Consider the following 27,162-nt stretch of genomic DNA (forward strand, 5'->3'; position numbering starts at 1 on the left):
TTTGACATTGCTTGGTACCTACTCTACTGCAGTGCTTGGTGGATTGTCTTCTCCTTGGGCAGGGTGGGGATGCAGCTGTGGGGTTGAGCTTCCAGCACTTCGAGGCCCTCAGAATCCTCCCTATTGTGGGGTCAGTCTATTTGTTCAGAAATATAGTTCAATAAAGTAGAACTGGTTGTGTTATGGGATTAAAGAAAATTAATTTTTAGGAAATAAAGTTATATAGAGCCTTTAATTTTCTTTATGGTATCCATAATAAGCATCATTTGTTATTTAAATATATAGTATGGAATATACTATATATTTACTACATCTGAAGTATGTGTGTGTGTGTGTATGTATGTATGTATGTATATACACATACATACTACATCTGAAATTAGAGAATTTCATGAAACCAGAGGATTCCACTTAAAATTAATGTTTAGTGTGTGTTTCCTGATATTGGAAAATATGTTGAGTCTACAAAGTTGCATTTGTTTCTTCCTTGAGTTCCTTTGTGCGTGGGTACATTGCTGCACATGCAGATGCTATGATTAAATCCTGTTTTGTGTTCTTTACTTTCAGACCGACAGGCCAACAGTTATAGAATATGATGATCATGAGTATATCTTTGAAGGATTTTCTATGTTTGCACATGCCCCCCTGACCAATGTAAGTATGTGCCAGTTGGCTCCTTTTTCCTTCCTTGCACTTCCTGCCTTCCCTTTATCTTTCCTTCCCCCAAATCTTTGTGTCCATCACCCTCACTCTTCATCCCACCTGTGTGAGCTTCAGGGCGGCTGCTGCAGTGTCAGGTGGGACTCTGTCTGCTAATGAGTCACAGGTTTGGGCTACAGTAAATGGTCTAAGTAAACGTGTTAGAATAACATTTTGAGAGTGTGAAACTTGGAAAAAGGAGGATAAACTATGGAGTGACGAGATGAGCTATTTTTGGGTTGATTGTTCTTCAAAGGAAAAGGGAAGTTTTAAGGAGAAGCTAATGTATGTCTCTGAGCAAAGGGAAGAGAAGCAGGGCTTGTTCAGGACACTAAGTCTGGAGTGACCTCGCTTGCTTTCTGCTTGTGTTCAGTGACTTGGTCTCACACAGGATTCTCGATACTTCTGGGTATCAGGGATGCTCTTCTGGGAATCAGTCCAAGTGGATGCTGGGTATCTGGGCATCACAGTCATCCTGTTTTGAAGTTGGCAGCCTTGGAAGTTGCCCAGCTGCTCATCTTGTGGGAACAGTGAGCTGCTATAGCAGTGCTGGGAAGAGCATGCAGCTTTACCTGGGCCATGGGTCCTGAAGGACATAGCGAGCTAGAGTTTCAGCATGTTGCCTGTCTGCAGTTGGAAAGTCATCTTCGTACTGTTTACTTTGAAGATGGATTTTTCCATCGGAGGCTGAGCTTCAAATCTTGATCTTACCTTGCTTCTATCTGTCATTCCTTTTTACTTTACTAAGTAAATGTGATTCTAGGTAGTGATGCTAACATAAAACAGCTTTTCCTTATTCTACGATAAGTCCTAACCGTAAGGGAATTGTTTTTAACTTTATGGATTTGTGAGAGAAAAACTCACTAGGTAGCCCATGCTGGCCTGGAGCTTGTATAGCTCAAGGATTTTGAACTCAGAGTCCTCCTGCCTCAGTCTGCACAAGGGTGCAGGCATACACAGTCATACCTGGTTTTATTGGAGAGTGCTCTTTCAGGAGATGGTGATATGAGGTCATTTTCACACACATACGTTGTCACACTCTCACACTTGTCCCTGCCACCCTTCCCGTCCTCTCTGCTCCCACTGTTGGCTCGTCTCCTTCCTCAGAAGGCCTCCTGCCTTCATGCCACACACACATCTCCGTCTCTGTGTCTGAACCCGGATTTTTAACAGCAGGAAATATGCAATATTTTGTCTCCCCATCACCCTTATTTATTGATGCTCTCCCATTTAGACCTCTTCCCCCCTTTTCTCCCCTTTTACTTTCATATGTAAAATACTAGAAATTGTTAGAATTTCCATTGTTTCTTGGCTGTGCTTCTGTGTCTGTCATCTTCTTTGCTCCCCACATTTTAGTCTGAGGTTGTAATGGCCTTCAGACGTTCTGTAGTCCTCTAACGTCCACCTGCAAATGCCAGTCCTGCTGCAGGAAGTTACTTCAGCTTATCTGTCACCTCACTTCTTAATTCCCTGGTGCTCATCTAGTTCTCACCTTGACTTCAGGTCACCTGCGTGGGGAAGGCAAACAGTGTGGCTTTGTAGACAGCAGTTTGAGATCTGGAGTGAAGTCCCCTTGCTGACTCTGGCCTGACACTACTGTACACTGGTCTTGTCGTCTGTGGATGGGGTACTAATTGCATTAGGTTACCCGTTTTTGTGAAGGATGAATGCACTGGTGCATGGCAAGTGTTTAGCATGGTAATTGGTGCATAATAAATATTGGCACCTCTCATTTTGGGAAAGATGTCAGACAGATGAGTTTGAATATTTTCACTCTTTTTTTTTTTTTTTACATTTACACTGGACTGGCAATTCCTTGAGCTTTATTAATGATAGCTTGGGTTTTTTTTTTTTTCAAAAGAAAGATGTATTTTTAATTTTTATTTTGTGTATATGTGTGTCTGTGTGCATGGGAGTGCAGGTGCCCATGGACACTAGACACATCAGATCACCTGGAGACGGAGTTACAAGAGGTTGTGACCCGCCTGACATGGGTGCTAAGGATAGCTCTCAGGTCTTCATTGGGATCAACAAGTGCTGTTAACTGCTGAGCCATCCTTCAGCCTCTGACTTAGATTTAAAAATAGAATTTTTATTTTGTTTTTGTTTTTCTGTGAGACAGCATACTATATGCTATATGGTACAGATCGGCCTTGAAATACATATTTGCCTCTCTACAGCAGGTTTCATGGCACAAGTGAGTAGGAAATGTGATTTTTTTTAAAAAAGATAATTTTTAAAAAGTTTCCCAGCATGAAGTTTGGCACTGAGAGGCGGTTTTACTAAACTAGTCAGTTTTTGTTTTGTTTGAAGAGATTAAACCAAAAACAAACAAGAAAATCCCTGACCTCAGCATGCATTTTATATAAATACTGAATTTCTTAAAAAAACTTGAGAGCTTTTGTTCATAATGACGAGCCCTGTCACTTTTGTGAGTGATGTTGACAATAGAAATTGAATTTTGAGTTGAAGATTCTAAAGTTCACAGAACTAGAGTCTTCAAAGATCTCTTGAATTTAAAGCAGACTCCTATAAGGTTCTTAAACTGCATTACTGACCTGGCTCATTTCTTAGAACGAGCCCATCAGCAGGAAGGGCCTAGAGGTGACAGTCACGTGGACTCTTGACCAGAGCTAGCTCTGGAAGGGAATCTTAAGGTCTCGAATTGAAGTGGATTGAAAGCTTTGTTGGCTAAGTGTGTAGCACTCCTGGATGGTTTTATCCTGTCATGCAGTACGCTTGTGGTTCCTTATGATACCTGATGCTTGGGGCTTTGACAGTGCAAAAGGTGCATTGATTGCACAGTGTCACACAATGATCTCGTGCCCAGAAAAGCCCTGTGATCATTCTCTGAGCGAGAACTTGGTCAGGTTCCTTTTCGCTGATCACTGATGACTCATCCGGTCATTCACTGATTAGAAAAAGTATTGAATATACAGATTTGTGGGTATTAATGAATTAGTTGTGCTATTATGGGTTAGGGATTAGTATCAGCATGGCAGCACTGCGTACTTAGGATTTAGGGAGTGCTGGGCATTTGTGTCAGTTTGTGGGTTGATGGCAGCTGCTCTGGTGACCTCTGAAGTGCTGGTTTTTGGTGAGAGAGGACAAGTTCTCTTCCAGTCTAAGGCTGTGAGCCAGTGTGAGGGGCACCTTTCCCAGCCGTGTCCCTCTCAGAAGCTTCCAGTGGTGTGGATGGAAGCCCGAAGCGTGTCCTGAGGAGTGCCCGTGAGTTCTGCTGCAAGGAGGTGGAGACAGTTCTGTTTGCAGCGTTCTGCTGTCCTTCCACACAGCTAGGAGGAGGGAAGGTCTCTCTCTTCTTCCTCTGTCGCCCTCTGTATACTCCCAGAGCTCTCATTATTTCCCTCCTCTGTGCATTCACTCTTGCCGGATGATTCAACACCACCACCCACGTTTTCTTTCTGCTCCCCTCTCGTGAGATTTAACAGCTGACATGAGTAGCTTTGCCCTACCCTCTGGTTTGATTGTTGGCGCATGCCCTGGTATGTCCCCTTGGGTATTGCCTCAATTAGGGTTTCTGTTGCTGTGGAAAACACCATGACCAAAACCAAGTTGAGAAGGATAGGGTTGGTTTGACTTTGCCGCTTGTAGCCCATCATCCAGAGAAGTGAGGGAGAGCAGAAACTAGGGCAGGAACTGATGCAGAGGCCATGAATGATCCCTGGTTATTGAGTTCTTCCTTGTGGCTTGTGGAGCCTGCCTTTTAGAGGACCGCCAGCCCAAGGGCAACACCACCCACAGTTACCTGCACCCTCCATGTCAACCAGTCAAGAAATTACACTATAGACTTGCCTGGAGGCAAATCTTATGGAGGTGTTTTCTCAATTCAGAGACCTTCTTCCCAAATGACTCTAACTTGTAGTTGACATAAAACCAGCCAGGACAGACACGCAACCTTTGTGAGCCCTAACTCTTCATCGTCTCTTCATGTTGGGTTTGAGTTACTCAGGAGGGCAGTGTTATGGATTTCTGCATTTGCTTCGGTGCCATTGTGGTCTCCCTGGTGATACAAGCCCAGGGATCCTGTAGTTGGTCTCAGTTCTTTCCTCTCATGACAGAATGGTCAGAATATACCCTAACTGTGTTTAAAACTTGTCTCTACTTCCAGTTTTTCCTTATTTGGTACCTGGGTGGGTATACTAGACTGTAGCCTGGCCCTCTGGCTGTGTTCTTTTTCTCCCCAGCAGCATCTGGCTTCTCTCTGTGTGCACTGTGCTTTCTGAAGAACTAGGTAACTTCACAGGTCCCTTTTCTCTGTGTTCCAGTACCTGCCCTCCTCACCTGGATGTTTCTGTGTACCCTTGTTTTGCCTTTTTCTCCCTCAATATTTTTGAGCAGATTCTTTCTGTATTTCTTTGGCTGACCTAGAACCAATTGTCTAGACTAGGCTGTCCTCAGCTATCCTGCCTGTACCTCCCAAGTGCTGGCATTATAGAGGTGAGGTGTGCCTGGCTTCCTGCTGATCTAGCAAAGCAACCCAACTGTTGGCTGTACTGTCCATGCTTTTTCATCTGCTCCTTTTTAGTTGCAGTTACCACGTGTCCTATTCTCTTTGTGTTTATTTACATTCCTTTTCCAGATCCTTGACTTCCTTTTTCTTTTTTGTTTTTGAGATAGGGTCTCACTTTGCTTTCCAGCCTGGGTTGGGATTCATGATCCTCCCACCTCTGCCTCAGGATCTTCAGGGTTATAGGAGTTACACCATCTTTTTCGTTTGTTTTGTTTTTTGTTTTTTTGAGACAGGGTTTCTCTGTGTAATAGCCCTAGCTGTCCTGGAACTTGCTCTTTTAGACCAGGCTGGCCTTGAACTCACAAAGATCTATTTGCCTCTGCTTCCCGAATGCTGGGATTAAAGGCATGTGCCGCCACTGCCTGACAGGAATTATGCCATCTTACTGGACTCTAGATCCTTGCATTTTAATACAGGGCATTTGGCTTATTCTAAAGTATGAACCTTATATAGATGATAGTAAGGAATGGGTATTTTAAAACCAGGCTAAATCATATGCCATTTTGTAACTCCTGAGTATTTTAAGTGTCAGTGGGGTTAAAGTAGGTTGTAAAAATAATAGTGTACTAAAAACATTGCTTTGGTTAGCTGAGGACTGAGGACATAATATGTCCAGAAGTTGAAAACGAATCCCATAGTAAAGTTAAAGTTACCAACCACTATATTTAAGGAAAAAAAAAAAGTAAAAAAGAATACCTAAGACCTAAATTTAACTTTATTTCCAGTAGATGGCATTGTAAGACTGCTTTTCTATTTTTTTACATCCCCCTTTTCTGGGAGAATTAAAATCTGTTTCTTTCTGACAGCTGTGGTTTGTAAAAGTGATTACATTGTTTCATGGACAGATTGCTAAGCCAGAAAGACCGTGTAACACATCTCCAGGGCCTCTGGTTTCAATTACTGTGCCCAGCTAGCCAGTTCAGTAACCTCCTTCCCTCCCTTCCTCACTCTTTTATTCATTCAGAAATCTATTTATGGAAAACTCTTGTGTTAGATCCTAGGCTGGTGTGTGATGATGCACTGGGAAGATAAGACAGATGTGGATTAGTTTGGCTGAGCCTTCATTTCTCACAGGCTCTCTGGGTACTAGAATGGGCAGTGAGGAGACGGGTCTAGAATAAGAATCCTTACTTTACCAGCTACTTGCTCCTTCAGCCAAGGTACCTGCCTGGTGGTTCTCTTCGTTTTTTTCCTCTCTCCCATAATGCGTAATGGTGAAACTTATATTGACAGTTCTATAAGTAAATACGGTGAAATATTAGACCAGTACCTGGCCCAGCAGATACCAGCTTTTTTAAATTTATAATTAATTCTTGTTTACTTTCAACTACAGCTGCTCTTGCCCCAGAACCAGGCAGGCAGCCTGCACTGTGCGCTGATCCATGAGCTAAGTGTTTATTACTGTTGTATTATTGTGCTGCCATTCTTGACCTGGGTGAAGAATTAATAGTAAAATTAGCACATGACTGGTTTTATTATTTCTTTCTAAAGGTGACATGTTTGGGTTGAGTGTTCTTGTGTTTGGGTTGCTCTGCTAATCACATTGAGTGAAGCACCAGTATTACTCCCATCTCTCTCAGAAGCTTGGTCAGAGAGCTCCTAATTCTCATCATTAGGGTGTAGTATTTTGGGACCAATTGTGGTAACACATTGCCTTTAATACCAGCGGCTCGGGAGGCAGAGGCCTGCAAATTTCTCTGAGTTTGAGGCCAGCCTCGTCTCGTCTATACAGGAGTTCCAGACCAGCCAGGGCTACAGAGTGAGGCCCTGTCTCAAAAAAAAAAAAAAAAAAAAAAAACAGTTGAACGTTGTGCCCAAGGTTGTTACCAGGTTACGTGAAGGTAAAACTGCATTTGGTCCTCTGAGTCAAATAGCAAACTCTGCATTATGAGCCTGCAGCTCAACAGCTCTTCTTCTTTGCAGATTCCACTGTGTAAAGTGATTAGATTCAACATAGACTACACGATTCACTTTATTGAAGAGATGATGCCTGAGGTAAGAGAAAGGATTGCTTAGCAGCTGAATGTGTTTTACTGTGCTTTCTTAATCTTTTTTCCTAAACACACACACACACACACACACACCCAGCAACACAATTGAAGTTGGTCAACTCCAGCGTTTTGCCACTCGAGACCCCTAACTACCATGCTCACTGTCAAAAGGGTTGCTATAATGTACCTCTGGTACCATGGTTCAAAAATTTAAACTCGTTGACCTATTTCTGAACCCATGTCTGCTCGTGCTGCATCTGCTGATAGTCACCGTACATCTGTTCTCGGTTTTGCTTAAGGGACAGAGTTTGGGTCCTGGCCAGTCTCACAGAGAGGGCTGGAACAGCGGAACAGAATCCGAGAGCTGTTGGAATAATCTTGCTCATTATCTTCAGTGATAAGATCAGTGTTTGCCTCATTTTTCTTCCCATATATTTACATTTTTTTCCTAATTGTTTTTCATTGCAGATGCTAAACAGCAGATTTATCTAAATATATGCAAGAGATTTAAAATTCCAAACTAAGATTAATGTGAGTCTCAGAATGATTCATTGCCTGATCTTGAATTTAGTGTTGTCAACAAATCACACTAAGAAATAACAGCTCGACAGCAAACAAGCGTGTGTGCTTGATGTGTCGGAGTTGGGGTCGATTTCTGGAGCCCTTGACTCTTGGAATTTGTTTAACTGGGAAGCGCTGTCATGGATGGCAGGGAGCAATGAGGAGCGATTGATGGGCCTGATGTGCATGCTAAATTACCACCTCTTTCATTCTGGGCTGCTTGGCTTCATTCTACCTGCATTGAAATGGCTTAAAGAGCAAGGGCTGCCCCTTCTTTCTGTGCGTAGGGAGGTTTTAGCTTTAGCTTTGCTTTGTTCGGGTCTAAGGTCATAAGCCTTCACTTATCGTTGTAAAACTTTATGATTCCTGATGTGATCTCATGCTGGGTGATTTATGAAAAAGCAAGCAAGATGAGTAGGAGGAAGCCTCACGAGACCAGACTCGCTTGCAGATGTGTCGTCTGTTAGCTTGTCTGCAGGAGCAGTTTCGGCAGAGTTCTGCTGTTTTTCTCAACCCTTTTATTTGTCTCTGTTAATAGTTTAAAATTTTTTGGTACAAAAGATTTCTGCTTTTTGGTAACTTGGCAACAGTAATCCTGCGCTGTGGGAGTAGGGTGGGATGGCAGTGGGGTTGGGCAGGCTCGTCAGCCTGCAGGTGTATGTGTGGAATCTGCATTCACAAGAAGCTCCCAGGAGATTCTTAAACATTTTACAATTAGATTAGAAGAACATGGTAGAAGGAAGACGGTGAGATATTCTATTTGTACACCGAAAAGAGCTGAGTTGACATTTTCGTAGAAATCCTAATGGTGGTATTGTCTACTTCATTTCAATTTGAAATCAGCAAGTCGTTTTAGGACAGTGGCCAAGCTGTGCAGGGAATGCTTTTAGTACAAGTTCAACAAACCCTCTGAGATCCTTGGCTAGGACAAATTAAAACTTCAGTTCGTATGTTTTTGCAGATCTATAGTAATTTGATTTTGACTTTTTTTTTTTTTTTCAGAATTTTTGTGTAAAAGGACTTGAACTGTTTTCACTTTTCCTATTCAGAGATATTTTGGAACTGTATGACTGGAATCTTAAAGGTAAATTATAGGGCTTTAAAAAAAGAGTAAGTCTTCTAAGACGTATGTCACAGTGTATATGAAAGCTCACACGAAATGGGGGCATGGTTGACATTTTTATTTTGTAAATCCCTAGGTAAAGGCATGGCGTCTGTAGGAGTTCTTGCTTTAGTGTATTGATTAAAAACTGAAGGAATTAATACATAAGCACATATTATGTAATGCTGTAGTTCGATTATAACAAAGATGCTGATATTTTTTAATTTAAAAAGTAAATTTTTTGCTTTGGCTCCTTGCCTTTCCGTCTCCCCTTGAGCTGCTGCAGGCCCCTCTTTGCAGTCTTCACTGGAAGCTGCGACAGTTGCTGATGAGGGATTGAGTTATTGAGGCCGGGTGGGGGGAACGGCAATTTTTATGTCCCTGCTTCTGTGGTGTTTTTTGTGGTTCCCATAAATCTTGGGAATTAAGTTGCAGTGTTGGCTCTCTGAGGTTGTTTGATTTCTTTCTTCTTTTCTTTTTCCTTGTTTTCCTCAGGTCCTTTGTTTGAAGACAGTCCTCCCTGCTGTCCAAGATTTCATTTCATGCCACGTTTTGTAAGGTTTCTTCCAGGTAAATCTTTTGACTTGTCTGTGACCTGGAGTGACGGTGTGTCTGAAAATAAGCCTGCCCCCCTCCTTTCAGTCTTTAGGGGCAGCTTTTCCGTGTTGGGTGCCGTTAATTATCCACTTCTCAGGTTGAACTTGGAAATGTAAAACTTTACATGCTGATTTATACCTTTCATAATTTATCGTGCTCCTAGGTTTGGTGAGCAATAGGTGAATTGATTTATACACTTTGAAAATGTGCTTAGTAAAATGCCATGAAAAGTGTTAAGATAATAGAAAAAATACATATTGCTTAATTCTGCATGTGGTCAATTGGAAAACTACTAGTGAAAAATTTAATTTACAATTTAGTTATAGCTATGTTAAAATGATTGCAATAATAGTTATTAAGGTGGTAGGATATAGGTGATTATTTTCTATTTGTTAGGTTAGTTTAAATTATTTTTCAATGAAGAATATATGATAATTTGTTCTCCCATTCAATTATAAAATATAAGTTAATGGATATTTAGTTTGTAAAGTAATATTTAATTGTCTTATTTTTTTCTAAGAATATACTTGTAAGATATGGCCTTTTATCATTTAGTATCATTAATGATTGTTATTAATGAAATCTTTTGGAAGCCTATTTGCAGTCTTTTTCTTGGCGTCCTCTGCCATCCAGGTGGTCTTGTCAGCTACCCGCTCTGTTCGGTACTGGGCAGTCTCGCAGGGCTTTGCTGCCGGCTGAGTGAACCAAAGTGTCTCGTCGTTCTCCCCTGAACTGCGCGTTTTCCCCTTTTCTACTCCAGTGGCTGCTAAACTCAGCCACTGTGTCCTTGAGTAAAACCTTGAACCACGCCAACACCTGAAATGAGTTTGTTCCTGGAGTAGAGCTCCACTGTTTCACCTGTGATGCCATCTTCGCGTTCCCTTCTCCCCTTGTTTCAGCTGACTCCACCCCTTCTCGTGGGCACAGCCACATTGCTGTTTTCACTGAGTTCTCTCACTTGTCTTTCTATCACTCTGGTCCCTTATGCCGTTCCCACTGGCCGCATCATCGTTCCAGCCTACCTCCGTTTTTTAGTGTGAGCCACTCAGGCCTCGGAGGAAGGAAACTCAGCTCCAGCTTTCCATTCGTCTGCACCTGAGCTGGGGCGTTTGTCTTGATGTATCTTTTCCATATGGTTCTCCGTGTCACCTCGGGAATCCAGCCCTGCAGTCAGGCTTTGTTTGCTCCTGCCTCTTGTTCTGAGGTGGCTTGCCTGACCTTCCTCGTGCGTTGGACCTGACAGATGCCGGCTTCCTCAAGTGCTCTTAGTCTGTTTCGACCGGAGTTTTGCCCTCCCACGCTGTCAAGGCCAGCCTCCTGCAGAGCAGTGCAGTTCCACACCCCCCCCTTCCTGGAGTGGGGCTCCTGGTGCTGTCCCTTGTTTTGTTTTGTTTTCTTTTTTTGATTTTCGAGATGGTTTCTCCCAGGCTTTTTTTTGGTTCCTGTCCTGGAACTAGCTCTTGTAGTCCAGGCTGGCCTCGAACTCACAGAGATCCGCCTGCCTCTGCCTCCCGAGTGCTGGGATTAAAGGCGTGTGCCACCACCGCCCGGCCTTGTTTTGTTTTCTTTATTCTGCCTCTTTTGTCCCTCCAAAGTCTGCTGTCTCCCTGGAGAATTTGAGGAAGGAATACTCTTTTTCAAGGCCGTCACACTGACTTATTTTTATGTGAGGAGAGCATCACTTGTGCTTTTAATATTATTGTTGGTTTTGTTTAGGAAATGCATTCGGATGCTGTTTTTCCTTGTTGCTTCTAGTTTCATTTCTAGTGAGTGGATCTTTGACTTCATAATGGGACTTCAGCAACAAGCGTCTTAGAAAATAGTGAGACATTGTGGGAAAGCTTGTCCTTTCTGTACCTCTCTGCTTTGGCATTTTATCACCAAACAAATCTGTAAGAAAAGAGGCAGTTTTAAAACCGTCATATAGAAAAATCTTACTCTATGGGATGCCGAGTGTACAAAATGCTTCTCATAACTATCGGATAACATTTAAGCTGTCATAAATAAAAAGGTCTATTGCTTTATTTTACAACAGGATTTGCTCTTGTATTAGACTTGCCCCTGAAAATACACAGATTTTAACAACCTGAGGGCTACAGAGCTCTACCCACCGTATCAGTTTCTTGTACTGGGCGGCACATGGTTGACTCACTTTCACTATATGGCTTCATTAAAGATCATTTTAAGACGGGGACTAAAAGCCACATTTGATATATATATTTCCATATGTTTCTAGGCATGAGGTGTTTTCTTATATAGTTATGTTAGGCTTACATCCTATTTTTAAATAATTCATGGAGCAGATGGGTCTTTTTTAAGGGTTCTGTTCTATAGTGCCAGATTTCTTATCTCGTGTTGCCATGAAAAAGATGTTATTCTTTAATGCTGAGCCTGGGCAGGTCCTTGCCCCTTCTTCTCTTTTCCTACATTATCCTGTCTTTGTAACACATTCAGCCAGTCTCTCCTTTGAGGCCAAGAATAAGCCCTGCCCCTCCCTTCCTGCCTGTCTCTCTCTTCCATTGAGTCTGAAACTTGACATCATGATGCCTGCCTCTCCCAATGCTGGCCTGACAGGTGTGTGCAGCTAGGTCTAATTCCTCTGCTTTTTGCACTATCAGTGATAATGTGATTCTTAGCCCCCATTGGGGACTCTATAAATGCTTGTTTGCTGATCTTACTTAGTGGGTCATAGTAGTATATTATTTCCTTTAATTTCATATGTATACGTGAGTGCCTGCATGTATGTATATGTACCATGTGTGCACATGGTGCCCACAAAGGACAGGAGAGGACATCAAATTTCTTGGAAATGGAGTTCTAGATAGTTGGGAGTCATTGTGTGGTTGCTGGGACATGAACCCAGGCCCTCTGCGAAAACAGCAAGTGCTCTTCGATACTCAGCCATGTCTCTAGCCCGAGAGGACTTTCTTAAATATTGATGTGGTATTCGTCAAGGTGCTTTTCAAACATTTGTTTGCCTCTACCCTATTTTCATCTTTTTTCTTTTTTTAATTTTTTAAGACATTCTTACTATGTAGCCCAGGTTGCCTCATAACTCACTATATAGCCCAAGCTAGCCTCAAACTCATTTTTTTGTTATGCCTCAGTCTCTTAAGTGTTAGGATTATGGACATATGTCACCTAGCTTGGTTCTGGCTTTCCTTTTTTTTCCACCCATGTTCTAACTATGCCTAACCATGCTGAGCTTCCAAAACCACATCAGATTGGGTCAGGGAGATAAGGCTTTAGACTATATCTCAGTTTTCTAAAGTAAAACTAATCAAACTGTAGCAAAATATTAACAATATGTATATCCTAAGCATAGGACTCTGTAAATTTTAATGAAGTAAGTGTGTGTACCCAAATCACGACTACCTATGTCTGAGAAACCTCTCTGGACCTGCCTGTTCATTGTCTGGAACCGGATAGAAACCTCTGTTCTGGCCTGAAATACCTTGTGGAATCTGGGGTCAGGCTTAGGTCTTCAAGCCTTTGTGCCAGTGCCTCTGGCCACTGAGCATCTGCCAGGCCTTTTTTTCTCTTTGAAAAAGCCTCCTCACACTGTAGCACAGGCTGGCAGGAAACTTACTGTGCAGCCCAGGCTGGCCTTGAACTTTTGTTAGTTCTTCTGCCTCAGTTTCTGGAGTGCTGGGATTACAGGCACAGGCCACTCTGCCTGTCTGTGTGGGTTGTTGTCTGTTGACACATTCGCGTTTCTATAATCTGCATGGTGCTCTGTGATGAGCAGGAACAACTGATTGTAAGGCCGTGCTCCAGCTTACGTTTGTGATTTTTATTCCTGCTATAGCTGTTTGTATCATGTCAGTTAAACTTTTTCCTATTCTAATGTTATGATTTTCTTCCATGCCTTCTTCATTTTAAACTATCTTGATTTCTTTTGTAATTGGTATAAAACAATAGGCTAGAACTCTCTATTTTCACTATCAATTACTGCATACCATTTGTTAAGGACATTTTCTCCCAGAATTGGAGTGTTCTTGCCGTCCACCCTTGACGGCCCTGGTGAGTGCGCACAAACAGTACAAGAGGGTAGAAAATTGCAGATGAGCACACTCTTCACGTTTTAATCTGCGTGAGGCATATTATGCCTTGCTCGTCAAAGGAGACTGTGTTGAACACGCTACATAACTTGTCCTTTTCACTCCAGAATACCTCAGACATTGGTCTATGTAAATGCTTTGTGTCATTTTTAATACTGACAAAGGGGAGAGTTCTGTATTCCAAATGGATATGACTTTTCCAACACTTGTTCAGGTGATGGATAGTTTGTTTTACTTGTTCCATAGACTACTTCAGCAATACTGTGCATTTGTCCACTTGCATTTTGTGTTTTGAAAGATAGAATTCTAGAAATAAGATTGCTTTGTTAATAGAGCACACATACTTTAAGTAATAAAAAGTGATCAGATTGCCTATTGAGGAAGTATATACGAGTTCATACCTCTGACCAAGAATTTTGGTGAAAGTGTTCTTTTGCAAAAGTTATTTGCTGGCTGAATATTACTGCCTATCCTCTGCAGTTTTGTCGATCTAATATACAAAAAATAATGTTAATATATGTGCATGTTTCTTGAATTTCTGAGACACTAGTGTTTCATGGTCTTTTCGTTCTATTTATATTTTTGTTAAACATTTTTTTATTTACTACTTTACAAGAAAAGTTGAGATGGGGTCTCATTGTGTTGCTCTAGCTAGCTTGGGACTCTTGTAGACCAGTCTGGCTTCAAACTCAACACCCCACCTGTCTTTGCTTCCCTAGTGTTGGGATTAAAGATGCCTAATTTGCTGTTTATTAATATCAATGTGTTATAAAACTAAATTGAATGTTGAAGTGTTATCAGTCATCATAATTTTCCTCCATTTGAAGCCCTCTATCTTGGCTGCCGTACACACATGTACCAGCCCCTGTGTGATAGTGTGAGCTCAGCGCTGCTCAGTGCGTACACACATGTACCAGCCCCTGCGTGACAGTCTGAGCTCAGCGCTGCTCAGTGCGTACACACATGTACCAGCCCCTGCGTGACAGTGTGAGCTCAGCGCTGCTCAGTGCGTACACACATGTACCAGCCCCTGCGTGATAGTGTGAGCTCAGCGCTGCTCAGTGCGTACACACATGTACCAGCCCCTGCGTGATAGTCTGAGCTCAGCGCTGCTCAGTGCGTACACACATGTACCAGCCCCTGCGTGATAGTGTGAGCTCAGCGCTGCTCAGTGCGTACACACATGTACCAGCCCCTGTGTGATAGTCTGAGCTCAGCGCTGCTCAGTGCGTACACACATGTACCAGCCCCTGCGTGATAGTGTGAGCTCAGCGCTGCTCAGTGCGTACACACATGTACCAGCCCCTGCGTGATAGTGTGAGCTCAGCGCTGCTCAGTGCGTACACACATGTACCAGCCCCTGCGTGATAGTGTGAGCTCAGCGCTGCTCAGTGCGCGCCAGTGTGCCAGAAACCAAGACGTGGAGCAGCTGCTGTACTTAGATTTTAGCGACCCTTGTCCGTTTGTTCCTCATGTTTCCCGCTCTTCCCTCTGGCTGTAAAGTAACTGGGAGGAGCTAGATGCATTTTAAGATTTTATTCTGACCATAGCTGATGGTAACAGGAAGTAAGAGTCTGTGCACCACCTGTGTTTTCCCGAGTGAGATGGGAAATCCTGAGTCAGTTTTACAGATCTTTGGTAGCAAATTGACTTTTGGAAACGGCCCCATCTGGAGCAGCAGTTGTCAGATATGGCTGGCAGGAGACAAGGAAGATGAAGTAAGTGTACTGGGGAACTTCAATTGATAAAGCATCTTTAAGTTTTATTATTTTATTTTAAACATTTAAAAATTTTATGTTTCTGTGTATTTTCACTGTATGTATGTGCACTAGTATGTGTTCCTGATGGTCTTGGGAGTCAGATGAGTAAATTGGATCATCTTGACCTAGAGTTATGTGTATGTGGGTGCTGGGATCTAAGCCTAGGAGTAAGCACTCTTAACTTCTAAGCCATCTCTAGCTCCTAATATAACTTTACATTTAAAATTTAAAAATGTTTGTTATGAATACCTACTTGAGAAAATAAAATAATTCCATATCATCTTGGTAGGAAAATCTGAAAAAGGTAGTAATATGGTTAATTTGAGTATAAAGAAAGGGGAAGACATTTCTATATTTTTTTGAATTGTTTGTTATATCACTGATAAGTCATGTTTAAGCAGCCATGTATTTAACACAGATTCCCTAACAAATTGTTCCCATCTTCAAATAACCGAGCAGTATAAATGGAGGAGTTGGGTCTCTAAGAACACATTTTATAGAGCCTGTCAGTTCATTAATGACTGTCCAGATTCATCCCCTGAAACACAAACTCTAGTTCTTCCCAAATAATGAGCCCTTGTCACGGTTCCAGCCTCAGCGCTGGCAGAATTCCTGCTAACCTTAGCTTACCCACTCTAATTTCTCATTTGTATCATGTCCTATTTATCCTAGCCAACGAGATAAAAATTACTTTGTTGCCTTCAGTGACATAATTCCATAAATCCCCAACATAAACATGTAGCAAAACAGACAAACCTAAAGAGCCAATTCATTAGCATCGGTAACTCGGTGGCAGTGGAGAGTAAGTGGCCATATGATTAATCCGCTCCGGAAAGTCATCACACAGATATTTATTATGGTGTCTCTTTGCTAGGCGGACTGTGAGGGCTACAGCTTGTGCTCCGTGGGCTGCCGCAGGACTTAGGTTTTGTCTGTCTACCTCTTCTCATATATCTGTGGAGATGGCATCCTGGTACCAAACACGGAGCAGAGCCCCAGTCCCCTTCCTGGATAAACCTTCCCCTCAGCATGTCTGTCCTGAGTTTCTGCCCTTTTTTTCACAGCTTTACCTATCTTTTGGTAGCTGCCATGTGAATTATTCCTCAGATTTTTAGTGTGGAGTTACTTTCTCTCCCAGCCGTAGCAGCTTTGCACCTGATGTGTGTGTTTAATTATGTCCAGTTTCTATGCTGCTCTGAAACTCACTACTGTCTCATCAGCAGGTTTGCTTCCAAGCCAAACTGGAGACTGGGTACTTGGCGTCTTTATAAGCATTTATTGGCCTTGCTTTTTTTTTTTTATCTTGCAGATATTCCTGTCCTAAATTGGGCTGTACCCACACCACTTACTAAGTAGAACTTGAGACTGTAAGAGACAGTTGGTTTGTAGACAAGTATTTTCTTCTGCCAGTAGCTCTTTTAACTTCTCCACTTTAAATTAGATACTTCTCATCCATTTCACTGTATGCGAAGTGCCATAGAGCCGGCAGGCATAGCTGCATGCCGAGAGCTTCTGTTGCTGCTTTTAGCTGTAGCTGTTTATGCTGCTTTGCAAATATGCTCCTTTCCCCATAGAAATATGGAGACTTTTCCAGATCCTAAGGCAGACAATGTTCCACTCCTTGTCCCTGTAACCTACAGTTTCCTAGATTAACTCAGCGCACTTGCATTTGTAAATCAAATCCTAGCGCGTTCTTTCCTTAGTCTTGGTGACTCTCATCAGTGTGGCAGTTGCTGTGCACGTTATCTGGGTCTCTCCTGCTGTTCTGTTGTAGGCATATGCAGAGTAGTCACGTTTGCTTTACAGTGTCCCTTGCCTGCTGCTCCCCGAGACTCCTTGGAAGATGGGAGACTAACATTTCCTCGTGCACTGAAAAATAAAAAGGAAGACAGATGCACTCGTGCACCCCCACACCCCCCAGACAGAGTCTCTAGCTCTGTAGCTCAGGGTAGAAGTTAGCAGAGTAGCCCAAGCTGGCTTCAAACTTGCAGTGATCCCCCTGCCTCTGCCTCTGAAGAACTGGATTTTAGCAATGTAGCACCAGACATCTTTCTCATCACCCCTTGAAAGTTGAGATGGCGTCCTGGAGCGCTCGAGGCAGAGGATGAGAGATGTGGTAGGGAGGGCAGCTATCTTGTGTAGGAGCGTGGGATTGTGATTGTGTCTACTCCAAACACAGTCCGCAAGTCTGAGGCCTTTTTCACCTGTCTAACTGGGTCACGTCATTCTGGACCATCTCTTAATACCTTCCCATTGGAGATTAAGACTTTGTTTTAATCGTTGACAAAGTCTAGAAGTCACCTGGAAAGAAGTTTTCATGAGGGATTGTTTAGGTTGCCTATGGACACGTCTGCGGAGGGTATTTGATTATGTTAGTTGACGTGCTAAGTCCCAGCCTAAAAATGGGCTCTGCCATCTGTTAGGTTTGGGCCCTGGACTGTGAGTTGAGCACATACAGGCATGCTTGCATTCATTTCTGCCTTTCTCTTTTTTAAAATTGCATGTATTTATTTATTGAGAGGAAACTATTCTTTTTTTTTTTCCTTTTGGTTTTTCGAGACAGGGTTTCTCTGTAGCTGTCCTGGAACTAGCTCTTGTTGACCAGGCTAGCCTTGAACTCACAGAGATCTGCATGCCTCTGCCTCCTGAGTGCTGGGATTAAAGGTGTGTGCCACAACCACCTGGCGAGACAATTCTTTTTTAAATAACTTTTTAAGATGTATTTATTTTATGTATATGAGTGCTATAATATGCATGCATATCTGAATTCCAGAAGAGGGTATCATCAGGTCCTATTATAGATGGTTGTGAGCTGCCATGTGGTTGCTGGGAATTGAACTCCGGTCCTCTAGAAGAGCAGCCAGTGGTCTTAACCACTGAGCCATCTCTCCAGCCCCTATTTCTGCATGCTCTTAACTGTTGATGTGACATGACTAGCTGTTTCAAGTTCCTACAGCTTTGATGTCTCCAAAACAAAGTACCGTACCCGAGAATTGTAAGCTATTATTTATTTTAATAAACCCTTTCTCCACTTAAGAAAAAGTTGCTTTTTTTCTTTTTAAATTATTTACTTGTTTGTGTGTATGTGTGTGCATGTATGTACAGGCACACATGAGGACAAAAGCACATGTACAGGTGTGTCATGATATGCACGTAGAGGTCAGAGGTCTTCTTATGGGATCTGCTTCCTTCCTAACCCCTTGTGGGTCTCAAGTGGCAGGCACCTTTCCCTACTGAGCAATGTTGCCGGTCCCCTTAGGTTGTTGTTTTAACGGTGTATTTTAGCACATCGGCAGACGTGAAACCAGGACAGATGTCAACATGCTAATTTTGAGAGACACAACTGTCTGTAACACCGTGAGAGTTAACTAATCAAACGTGCATATCGGCTTTAAGATAGCTGTCCTATAATAAGGTGCAAAACTATCACCACTGTGAACAGTGATCTTGAGTCAGACGGAGCATGTCTTTGGGTAGTGTCTTTGTATTTAGATACATCTTTAAGAGGCTCATGGTCTTTGATGAAGATGATTTGCTTTCAGAATGTTATCTCTTTTAGGACTGTGATTTATGTACTTCTTGAGGGCCTAAGATTTGTGGGTCTTGTTTGGAGTGGGCACATAGCGAGTGCTGTACAGCTCTTTAATCATTGCCATCCCGCTGCCCCTCTGCCGCCCTCCTGTTTAACTATGTGTCCCCCACACCAGCCTCCAGTTCCTGGAACATGCCCATCACGCTCAGCTTTGGACTTTAGCTGGTTCTGCTGAGACCCTCTACACAGTGTGGCAGCTGGTTTCCATTGTCAGCTTACACAGTTGGAATTACACAGTCTGGGCAAAGTGTTCCTCAAGGGATCACGCATGTCCTGTGGATATGTCTTTGCATGATTGTCTTGATTATGTTAATTCGTCTGAAAAAAAAAAACCTAACCTAAGAGTCAGTGGTGCCATTCCTGAGCCCTGGACTGTATAGAAAAGGAGAAAGTGGGCTGGAGAGATGGCCCAGAGGTTAAGAGTACTGGCAGCTCTTCCAGAGGTCCTGAGTTCAATTCCCAGCAACCACATGGTGGCTCCCAACCATCTGTAATGAGATCTGGCGCCCTCCTCTGGCATGCGGGCATACATGGAGGCAGAATGTTGTATACATAATAAATAAATTATTTAAAAAAAGAAAAAGAAAAGGAGAAAGTTAGCTGAGTGCGAACGTGTGTGCCATTCCTTCTCCTTCAGCTCTTGACGGTGGCTCCGGGGTGACTACCTGTTTTTGTCCCTGCAGCTGTGGCTAGCCCAAAATGAACTGGAGGCTGCGGAGCTGTGGCTAAACATACTTTCTCCCCTGTTGTCGTGTTATTTTACCATGGCAACAGGAAAAGAAATTAACATGCTGAGGTAGCTGCACAGTGTGTGGGCTCTTATTTCCAGTTTCATTTTGTATTTCTTTTAGTGCTGAGGGGTAAATCTAGAACCTTACCCATGCTAGCAAGACCTCTGCCACTGTGCATGTCTTCAGTCCTTTTATTTTGTCTATCTCTTCAAAGACGCCTTCTCTGAATATACTATGCTAATATGTACACACACACACACATATGTATATTTACCATTTGTTATGTAGCACAGGCTGGCCTTAAATTAACAATCTTCTTGCCTTAGCTTCCTGAGTGCTGAGATTACAGGCATGTGCCATCATGCCTGTCTCCTTGACGATCCTCTATTTCCTTTCCCAGGTAGATTCTCCTTCATAGCTCATCTTGTCCTGACTTACTGCATAGTTGCTTTTAAATATCTGTACCTTTTCACTGGGTAGTCATCTTTAGAAAGGTTTATCTGTTTGGATCACTGGTGACGTTCACAGAACCTCTCGCACAGTGCCTGCCGGGTGACAGGTATTCAGTAAAGCTAACATGAGTGTTGTGAGGAGGAGTGGATAGTCACATGTGTGTTGTATGTAGATGTGTTCAGTTCTAGAGCAGCATCCGAGGTAGAGATTTGATCTGTATTCTTTCTTTCAACTACAGCTTGTACAGTCTTTATCTGTAGTGTTTGTTCCCGGCCACTCAGACCCGAAGTAATTACACAGAAACTATATTATTTGCAATACTGTTTGGCCAATAGCTTAAGTATATTTCTAGCTAGCTCTTATATCCTAAACTAATCCATCTCCATTGATCCGTTAATCATCATGAGGTCATGGCCTACTGGCAAAGTTTCTGCAGTCTCCAGTGGAGATGCCTGTCTGTCTCCTATGGTGGCTACATGGCTTCTTCTCGACTCTGCTTATTCTCTCTATATATCTTTTCCATCTGGCTATATTCTGTAAAGCCATTGGCCAAAAGCAGCTTCTTTATTCATTAACCAATAAAAGCAACACATATACAGAAGGACTTTCCACATCATTTATCTTTATGTGTTTTCTACTCACCAGATTCCTAGATGCCAGTAATTCCTCTGACCCAAGTTGGATCTTCTTGCTTTCTTTTGGCCACTCAGTGTTGGGCTTGATCCTAGCTTATTGCATAGGTCATGTTAAGGGGAGGGCAGAAATTTTCCTCTCAGGAATGATCTTCAGAGCCCCCAGGAGGACTTTTGTCTTTTTGGGTAGAGGTAGATAACACACACACACACACACACACACACACACACACACACACACACGATGTGTTGCCCATCTCAATCTAAAGAGGAAGCAGAAACCTGCAGCCCCCATTTTGGGGCACACATGAACTGCATGTATTTGGTTTATGAAGTACAGGTTACCCTTTCCTTAGCTACTTTAATTATGTCTTTTGTTGCTTCCAGCCCCCTGTCCTTGTAAACCTCAGACAGTTGGTATTTTATCTCTGTACTAACTCCGTAATGGTCTGCTACAATATTAGCACAGGCTCTTCAGCTCCATTCATCATGGCAGGTGCAGTACATTAGCACCCCCAAGTTAGATCACAACGCAACGATATCTTGTTGGAAACATCTATAAATACCTCATAAAGCTTAGAATTTCCCTAAGACAGTAGCATCACTTCTGAAAAGCTCTCATCTGTTCCCCTAGGAAGAATGATAAAATATTTAGACATAACATGTTTCTGTTTATTATAAGCTGTGGTTTCTTATGCTAGGTTACTTTAAATTTATTTAGGCAAACACCTTTTTTTGTATTCATACCTCACAAATAAAGTCTTCATCATTTATGATGTTGTTGTTCCCATTTTAGTAAATGAGATGCTTTATGAGCACTGTTCATCAGTGAGACAAATGGCGTTCGTATTATTTGGCACCTGGCTGAACAGTGTAAATTTTAAATTACTTTTTTTATATGTGCTCTTGTGCTGCCGTTGTCTTATTTTACCTTAATGAGTTGATGATGTGCTGTTAATTGAGCAACTTTACTCCTCTCCCACCCCCGTATGCTCACCCCAGACGGCGGCAAAGAAGTGTTATCGATGCACCAGATCCTTCTCTACTTGCTCCGGTGCAGCAAGGCGTTGGTACCTGAGGAGGAAATCGCCAATATGCTCCAGTGGGAGGAGCTTGAGTGGCAGAAATATGCGGAAGAATGCAAAGGCATGATTGTTACCAACCCTGGGACGGTAAGTTCTGTGCTCCACACAAGCAGTAAGAACACGGATGGTGTTTCAGTACTGTAGCTTCTCGTCCTCTGGGTAATTTTTCTTTAAATATTTAGTAAATAAAAAAATACTAGAATTCGGGCATATTTAGTTAGTTCCTCTGACTAGTATGTCTGTTCTGCCTGAGACGTGTACCTTCAAGACTTCCAATGTACATTTAAAATTTTCTCCCCAGAAGGCCAGTGGATTGTGTGAGAATACTCATTCCTTTGTACTGCTCATACTAGCTCAACAACAAAAAGCCTTTGCCAGTTTGGTAGTAGAGGAAATTAGTATTTTGCCTAGTTTTATATTTTATTATGAAAATTTATATTTTAAATGGTTTTTGCCAATTCAGTTTTTTTTTAAATAAACTGCCTGTCAATACCTATTATTTGATATTTATTTTGTACTCATCTTTTTGTTATTGATCATTCTTCATAAAGATATATTAGCTTTTTAACCGATGCCTCACTGTGTAGCGTAGGCTGGCCTAGAATAATACACTGTTGAGCTCTGTCTTGCTGTTATAGCCTCCTAAGTACTTGAGTTCAGTCCTGCTTCAGCCGCATAAGTGCTGAGCTCAGTTTTCCTGCTTCAGCCTCCTTAATGCTGAGCTCAGTCCTGCTTCAGCCTCCTAAGTTCTTGAACTCAGTCCTTCAGCTTCCTAAGTGCCGATCTCAGTCCTCTTTCAACCTCCTAAATGCTGAGCTCAGTCCTGCTCCAACCTCCTAAGTGCCAGACAAAAGGTTTGAATTACCACAGAAAGCTTCTAATGTTAATTTTTTAAAGAATATAAATAAAAATTAGAAAATAAATAGCTCTTATATAAAGCAGCATTGTTTTGTATTGCATCGAATAATTTTTCCTGTTTTCCTAAAACAGTTACTTATTGGCATTTTGTCAGGATCAATTTTTGCAGAAATGGAGAATTAAATATATCCACGTAGGAGCTGAGGAGACGGCTCAGTCAGTAAAGTGTGTGTGTGTGTGAGAGAGAGAGAGAGAATATGTGAGAGTGTGTGAATATGCATGTATATGTGTGTGAGTGCGTTTGTGCGTGTGTGTGTGTGTGTACACCCATGCATCCATTTACCAGGTGTGATGATGTATGTAATGTCAACTGGGAGACTGGGGGAGGCGGATTCTGAGTTTCAGACTAGCCTGGGCTACTTGGTAAGTTTATGGACGCCCAAGGCTGCATGCTGCAACCTTATCTTAGTAAACAAAACAGCAAAAATTCATTTAAAGAGACAATGAATTGTTTAAATAAAGCTTTGTTGTTTTTGTTTATCTTGATTGATAAATTGTCAACTCTGGCTCTACTTCTTATAGCAAGGTAGTAAGTAGCACCTGAACAAATATTTCAGATAATATAATTATAAGTAAAATTGTTCAGTAAAAATGTATATATCCAAAACATATTTCGGACTTGGGAAGTAAAATAAATGCTTGCTGACACCACAAAATTAATAAAGTATCTTTAAAAAGAAAAAATAGTAGCACTATGTATGACAGTGAATCTTTGTTTTCTTTAACTGGGTGTGTATATTTTCATTTCTTCTGACCATTTTATAACTAAATCAGGGAGTGGGAAATGGCAGGATACATAATGTGTTGTGTTCGAACACGCCATCCTGGCCTTCCTTCATGGAATAGTTCACATTCCCTGAAACCCACCGATTAGTTGGGATCCTCTTGAAAGAAGTTAAGACTGCTGTGGCTGATAATTACCTGTGTTCCAGACAATGGGCCCAGGAAGATGTCCCAGGTGCTTCTGGTTTCTCCTGGTTTGTCTTGATTCATGGGTGTAGGACACTTACCTGTCCCTGGCCGTCCTACAGCTGGTCACAGTGAGCCACTGTGAGCCACAGCTGGCGAAGCTTGTCCCTGAGGCGGGCAGCCTGGAGCGAATGTTCAGTTAGCAGCCCACACACTGAAATCTTTAGTTTTAGCTGAGATCAGTGTTCCATAGATGCTACAGTCAAAAACTCACAGGAATGAAGAAACTGTATTACTATTGGTCTGATTAAGGTATATCCTTGAGATGGTGAAAGGCTCATTTTTGTAGCTAGTGAAAGAAGCCAGAGTTATCAGGATAAAAGGCTCATATGGGAAGATAATCAGGACTACATTAGGAAAGGAAATGTGATGCTCCGGTGTATGGACATGATAGGAAGTCACTTGTTTCTTTCCGCCTATGCACAGGTAGTTCGCTCTCCGTTCCGTACTCCTCAGAAGGGCGCCTGTAATCATAGGGCACAGTAGGCATGACACTCATTTCATCCTGTGCAGGACTCGTTCTGAAAGATTGGCCAGTGGCAAGGACATTGGGAAATTTATTAAGTTTTTCAAGCCATTACAGTCACATTAAATACTTTCTTGCTGCAGACTTAAAGTAATTAATGTTCCTCCCTGACAGTTCTGCCTCTGCCTGAGAACACTTTGGTCATTAGTGAACATGCTTTAAATTCTTACCGAGAGATGGGATGATAGATTTGTAGGCTCTGGCCAAAGTCTCGAATTTACTTCACTCCCCGACCCACTATCCTCATAATTTAGAAATGATTTTTAATTTTTAAAAACTACTTTTTGGTGTTTTGAGTCAAGGTTTTATGAGCCCAGATTGGCCTTAAACTCCTGATTCTTCCTGCCTCCACTGCCCAGTGCTGGGTTATGTGCCTCTGAATCACAATGGCTTCTGGGGATACTTGAGGGTTTTTTAATGGTATCATGTTATGTTGCTCGGGCGATCTTCCTCCCTCAGCCAGTGGCGGAGCTGCAGGTGTAGGCGCACGCTGCCTCTGTAGATGGTAGTGGCGCAGTGAGTAGCACGACACATAGACTAGCATTAGCATTCCTTGTGCACACACGCCTTTCTACTGGTAATGGGCATTCATGTCATTTTATGTTTAGGTTACCTATGATCAGAATCATCTCAGTTTTTGATGTTTGTTTATCAAGCTTAGTAGTGAGATTTTTATTTTTAAGGGATGTACATTTTTTAAAAGTTTTGACATTATTTTTTTAACAATGTGAAGGAATTTCTACAAATCTATCCCTTGTCATCTGATTATATTTGTCAGCTAGCTGGGCAGGCTGGGGACCTATAGGTAGGAAGCTTCTTGTCCTGCATCTACTTCCCGGGGATCCAGGACATTCTGACGTTCAGGGCACCAGGCATGCACATGCTACACCTACTTGCATATGTATGAAGCACTCATATACATAGAATAAGTAAATCTTAGAGAGTCAGCTGTCTCTTGTATCACCGTAACTTTTGATTGAAGTGTGGACTTCAGGAGTATAAATGCCACTGAAAACCAATGGAACACTCAAATGGAGGCATCTGTCTTAAATAGTGGTGTGCTAGTCATTTGATTGTGAGCCTCCAGCAGGCTAAGCCTGCACGTCTTTCCCTGTGCCTGGGAGAGGTTAAAGGAAAGGTACATCTGCCCAGGCAGCCTTTCTAGTTTCATTCTTAAAGGTTTCTGTGTAGACTGGAAAGAAAAAGGTAGAATCACTGTTCATTATGCCAAATGGTGAAGACTTTCAGGGATGACATTCCAACGTTCAAATAGTGTAGTGTTTGTATGGTACAGCTGCTATGCCATTTTCTGATTGGAGATAAAGCTTCCCTAGAAAAACAATCCGATTAATCCCTTTCCTGCTTAGGTTAAAGTCAGGGCCTCAAGACTTCTTATGGGAATACTTGATCTTGATATTCTTTTCTCCCCAGAAACCAAGCTCTGTCCGCATTGATCAACTGGATCGTGAGCAATTCAACCCCGATGTCATTACTTTTCCAATTATCGTCCACTTTGGGATACGCCCTGCACAGTTGAGTTATGCAGGAGACCCACAGTAAGAAACTTCTCAGTGTTTGTCTTGGCCAATTTCACCTTCTACTAACAACTGAATTAGCAGAGGAGGCCTTTAGTGGACATCTTCCTTTTAAAAATTAAGACTTGAAACAAACCATGTTTCCAAATTTGCAAATTAGGTTCTGGTCGCTTGTGAAGAATGAGTTTCTTTACATATTTGACTGCAATAAATTACTCAGTCGATTACCCCTGACAGTCTTGTCACCAGGAGTCCTGCATGGATTTCAACTCGAGGGAGCTCCTCCTTTATTTGTCATTATGACATTTCCTCGTTTTCGTTTGTTTGTTTTGTTTTGTTTTTAGTTTGCTCAGTGCCTTTATGGGAAGTAGCGCTATATTGGTTCCTATCATGGGGGTATTCATAAGATCCCATACAGAGTCAAGGGTTGTGTGGGATGTAGGAGCTCTATATTCCTACTCTTAGAATTCATATTGCTTTGCAGATGTGGGCTTTTCCAACTGGCACATTAATATTTTTCTGGGAGAAGATGAGGATATGTGGGAATGGAGATAGATAGGACCATTATATTTTTCAGGTGTGTTTGGATTTCCTACCTTTTAGACAAATAAACAATTTCCTGACTTAATTTTAAAAAGATGGATTCATACTGGGAGAGAAGGGCATGGGAGATTTTCAGTTCGTAACTGCAGTTCTGGCTGACATATATTAGAAGAGGCTAAAGGGTTTTGTTCTTTTTCTTCCCTCTTTGGATAAAAGTATGAAGCAGTGAAGCAGGCACTGTGTAAGTACTTCTTTCTTTCCTCCATTCTCTGAGAACGCTTGAGAAAGACGCGAGGCCAGGAAAGGAGCAGTTTGGACATGGCAGGAAGCCTTTGGCAAACCCCTTCTTGTCAGAACAATGTTAGTAGAATGTGATTAGGCTCTTGTCAACTCTCATGGTGGCAGGACTGCACTGATGAAGGGCTATGTAGTCTCTCCATTCATTGATCACTGTGACGGTGTCTGTTACGATCCCAGCTTAGCATGTCTTGGCTGCAACAGATAGGTTAATTTTTATTATGGTGAATTCAAATTGGTACATACTCTTTCCCGCCTCCAGCCGAACAGTCAATAGACCCGTGTGGCTTGGGCATCAGCCCTGATGGGTTCTCCATTCTAGTGCTCTTGAACTGACCATCCCTATTGTAAGAAAGGGATTCTTTTTTCGTAAAAGATATATTTTAAATTTAAGTAAATATTTCACTGATAAAGAGGTAACACTGAGAAGTGAAACATGATTCCGTTGTCTGAGTGGTTTTGTGTGTCTTCTGTGGAGTTGTTTCCATTTAGTCTGCTCCTCCTCTTTCTTTCTAAATGAGCTGTCAGTCACGTAACCACAGTCTCCAGGTGACGCCTGGTCATCCAGTCCCTGAACTC

General features: G+C 42.2%; 1 protein-coding gene across 3 annotated transcripts in view; it reads left to right on the forward strand.

Annotated features, from left to right (window-relative positions):
- The window catches only part of Drosha (drosha ribonuclease III), a 107,264-nt gene that overhangs the window by 29,103 nt on the left and 50,999 nt on the right, over positions 1–27,162 (forward strand). For 2 of the 3 annotated variants that reach the window (XM_041632209.1, XM_041632210.1), the window contains exons 12-17: positions 568–654; positions 7,154–7,225; positions 8,785–8,866; positions 9,380–9,454; positions 21,713–21,882; positions 25,640–25,764. In XM_041632209.1, coding sequence (XP_041488143.1) covers positions 568–654; positions 7,154–7,225; positions 8,785–8,866; positions 9,380–9,454; positions 21,713–21,882; positions 25,640–25,764 — 611 coding nt within the window. The remainder of the gene's footprint in view (positions 1–567; positions 655–7,153; positions 7,226–8,784; positions 8,867–9,379; positions 9,455–21,712; positions 21,883–25,639; positions 25,765–27,162) is intronic. The other variant, XM_041632211.1, reaches the window with a different exon arrangement.

This window comes from Microtus oregoni, unplaced genomic scaffold (genome assembly GCF_018167655.1).
Source record: "Microtus oregoni isolate MIOR12 unplaced genomic scaffold, Mior012 000040F_ref0000088, whole genome shotgun sequence".
NCBI classification, from domain to species: domain Eukaryota; kingdom Metazoa; phylum Chordata; class Mammalia; order Rodentia; family Cricetidae; genus Microtus; species Microtus oregoni.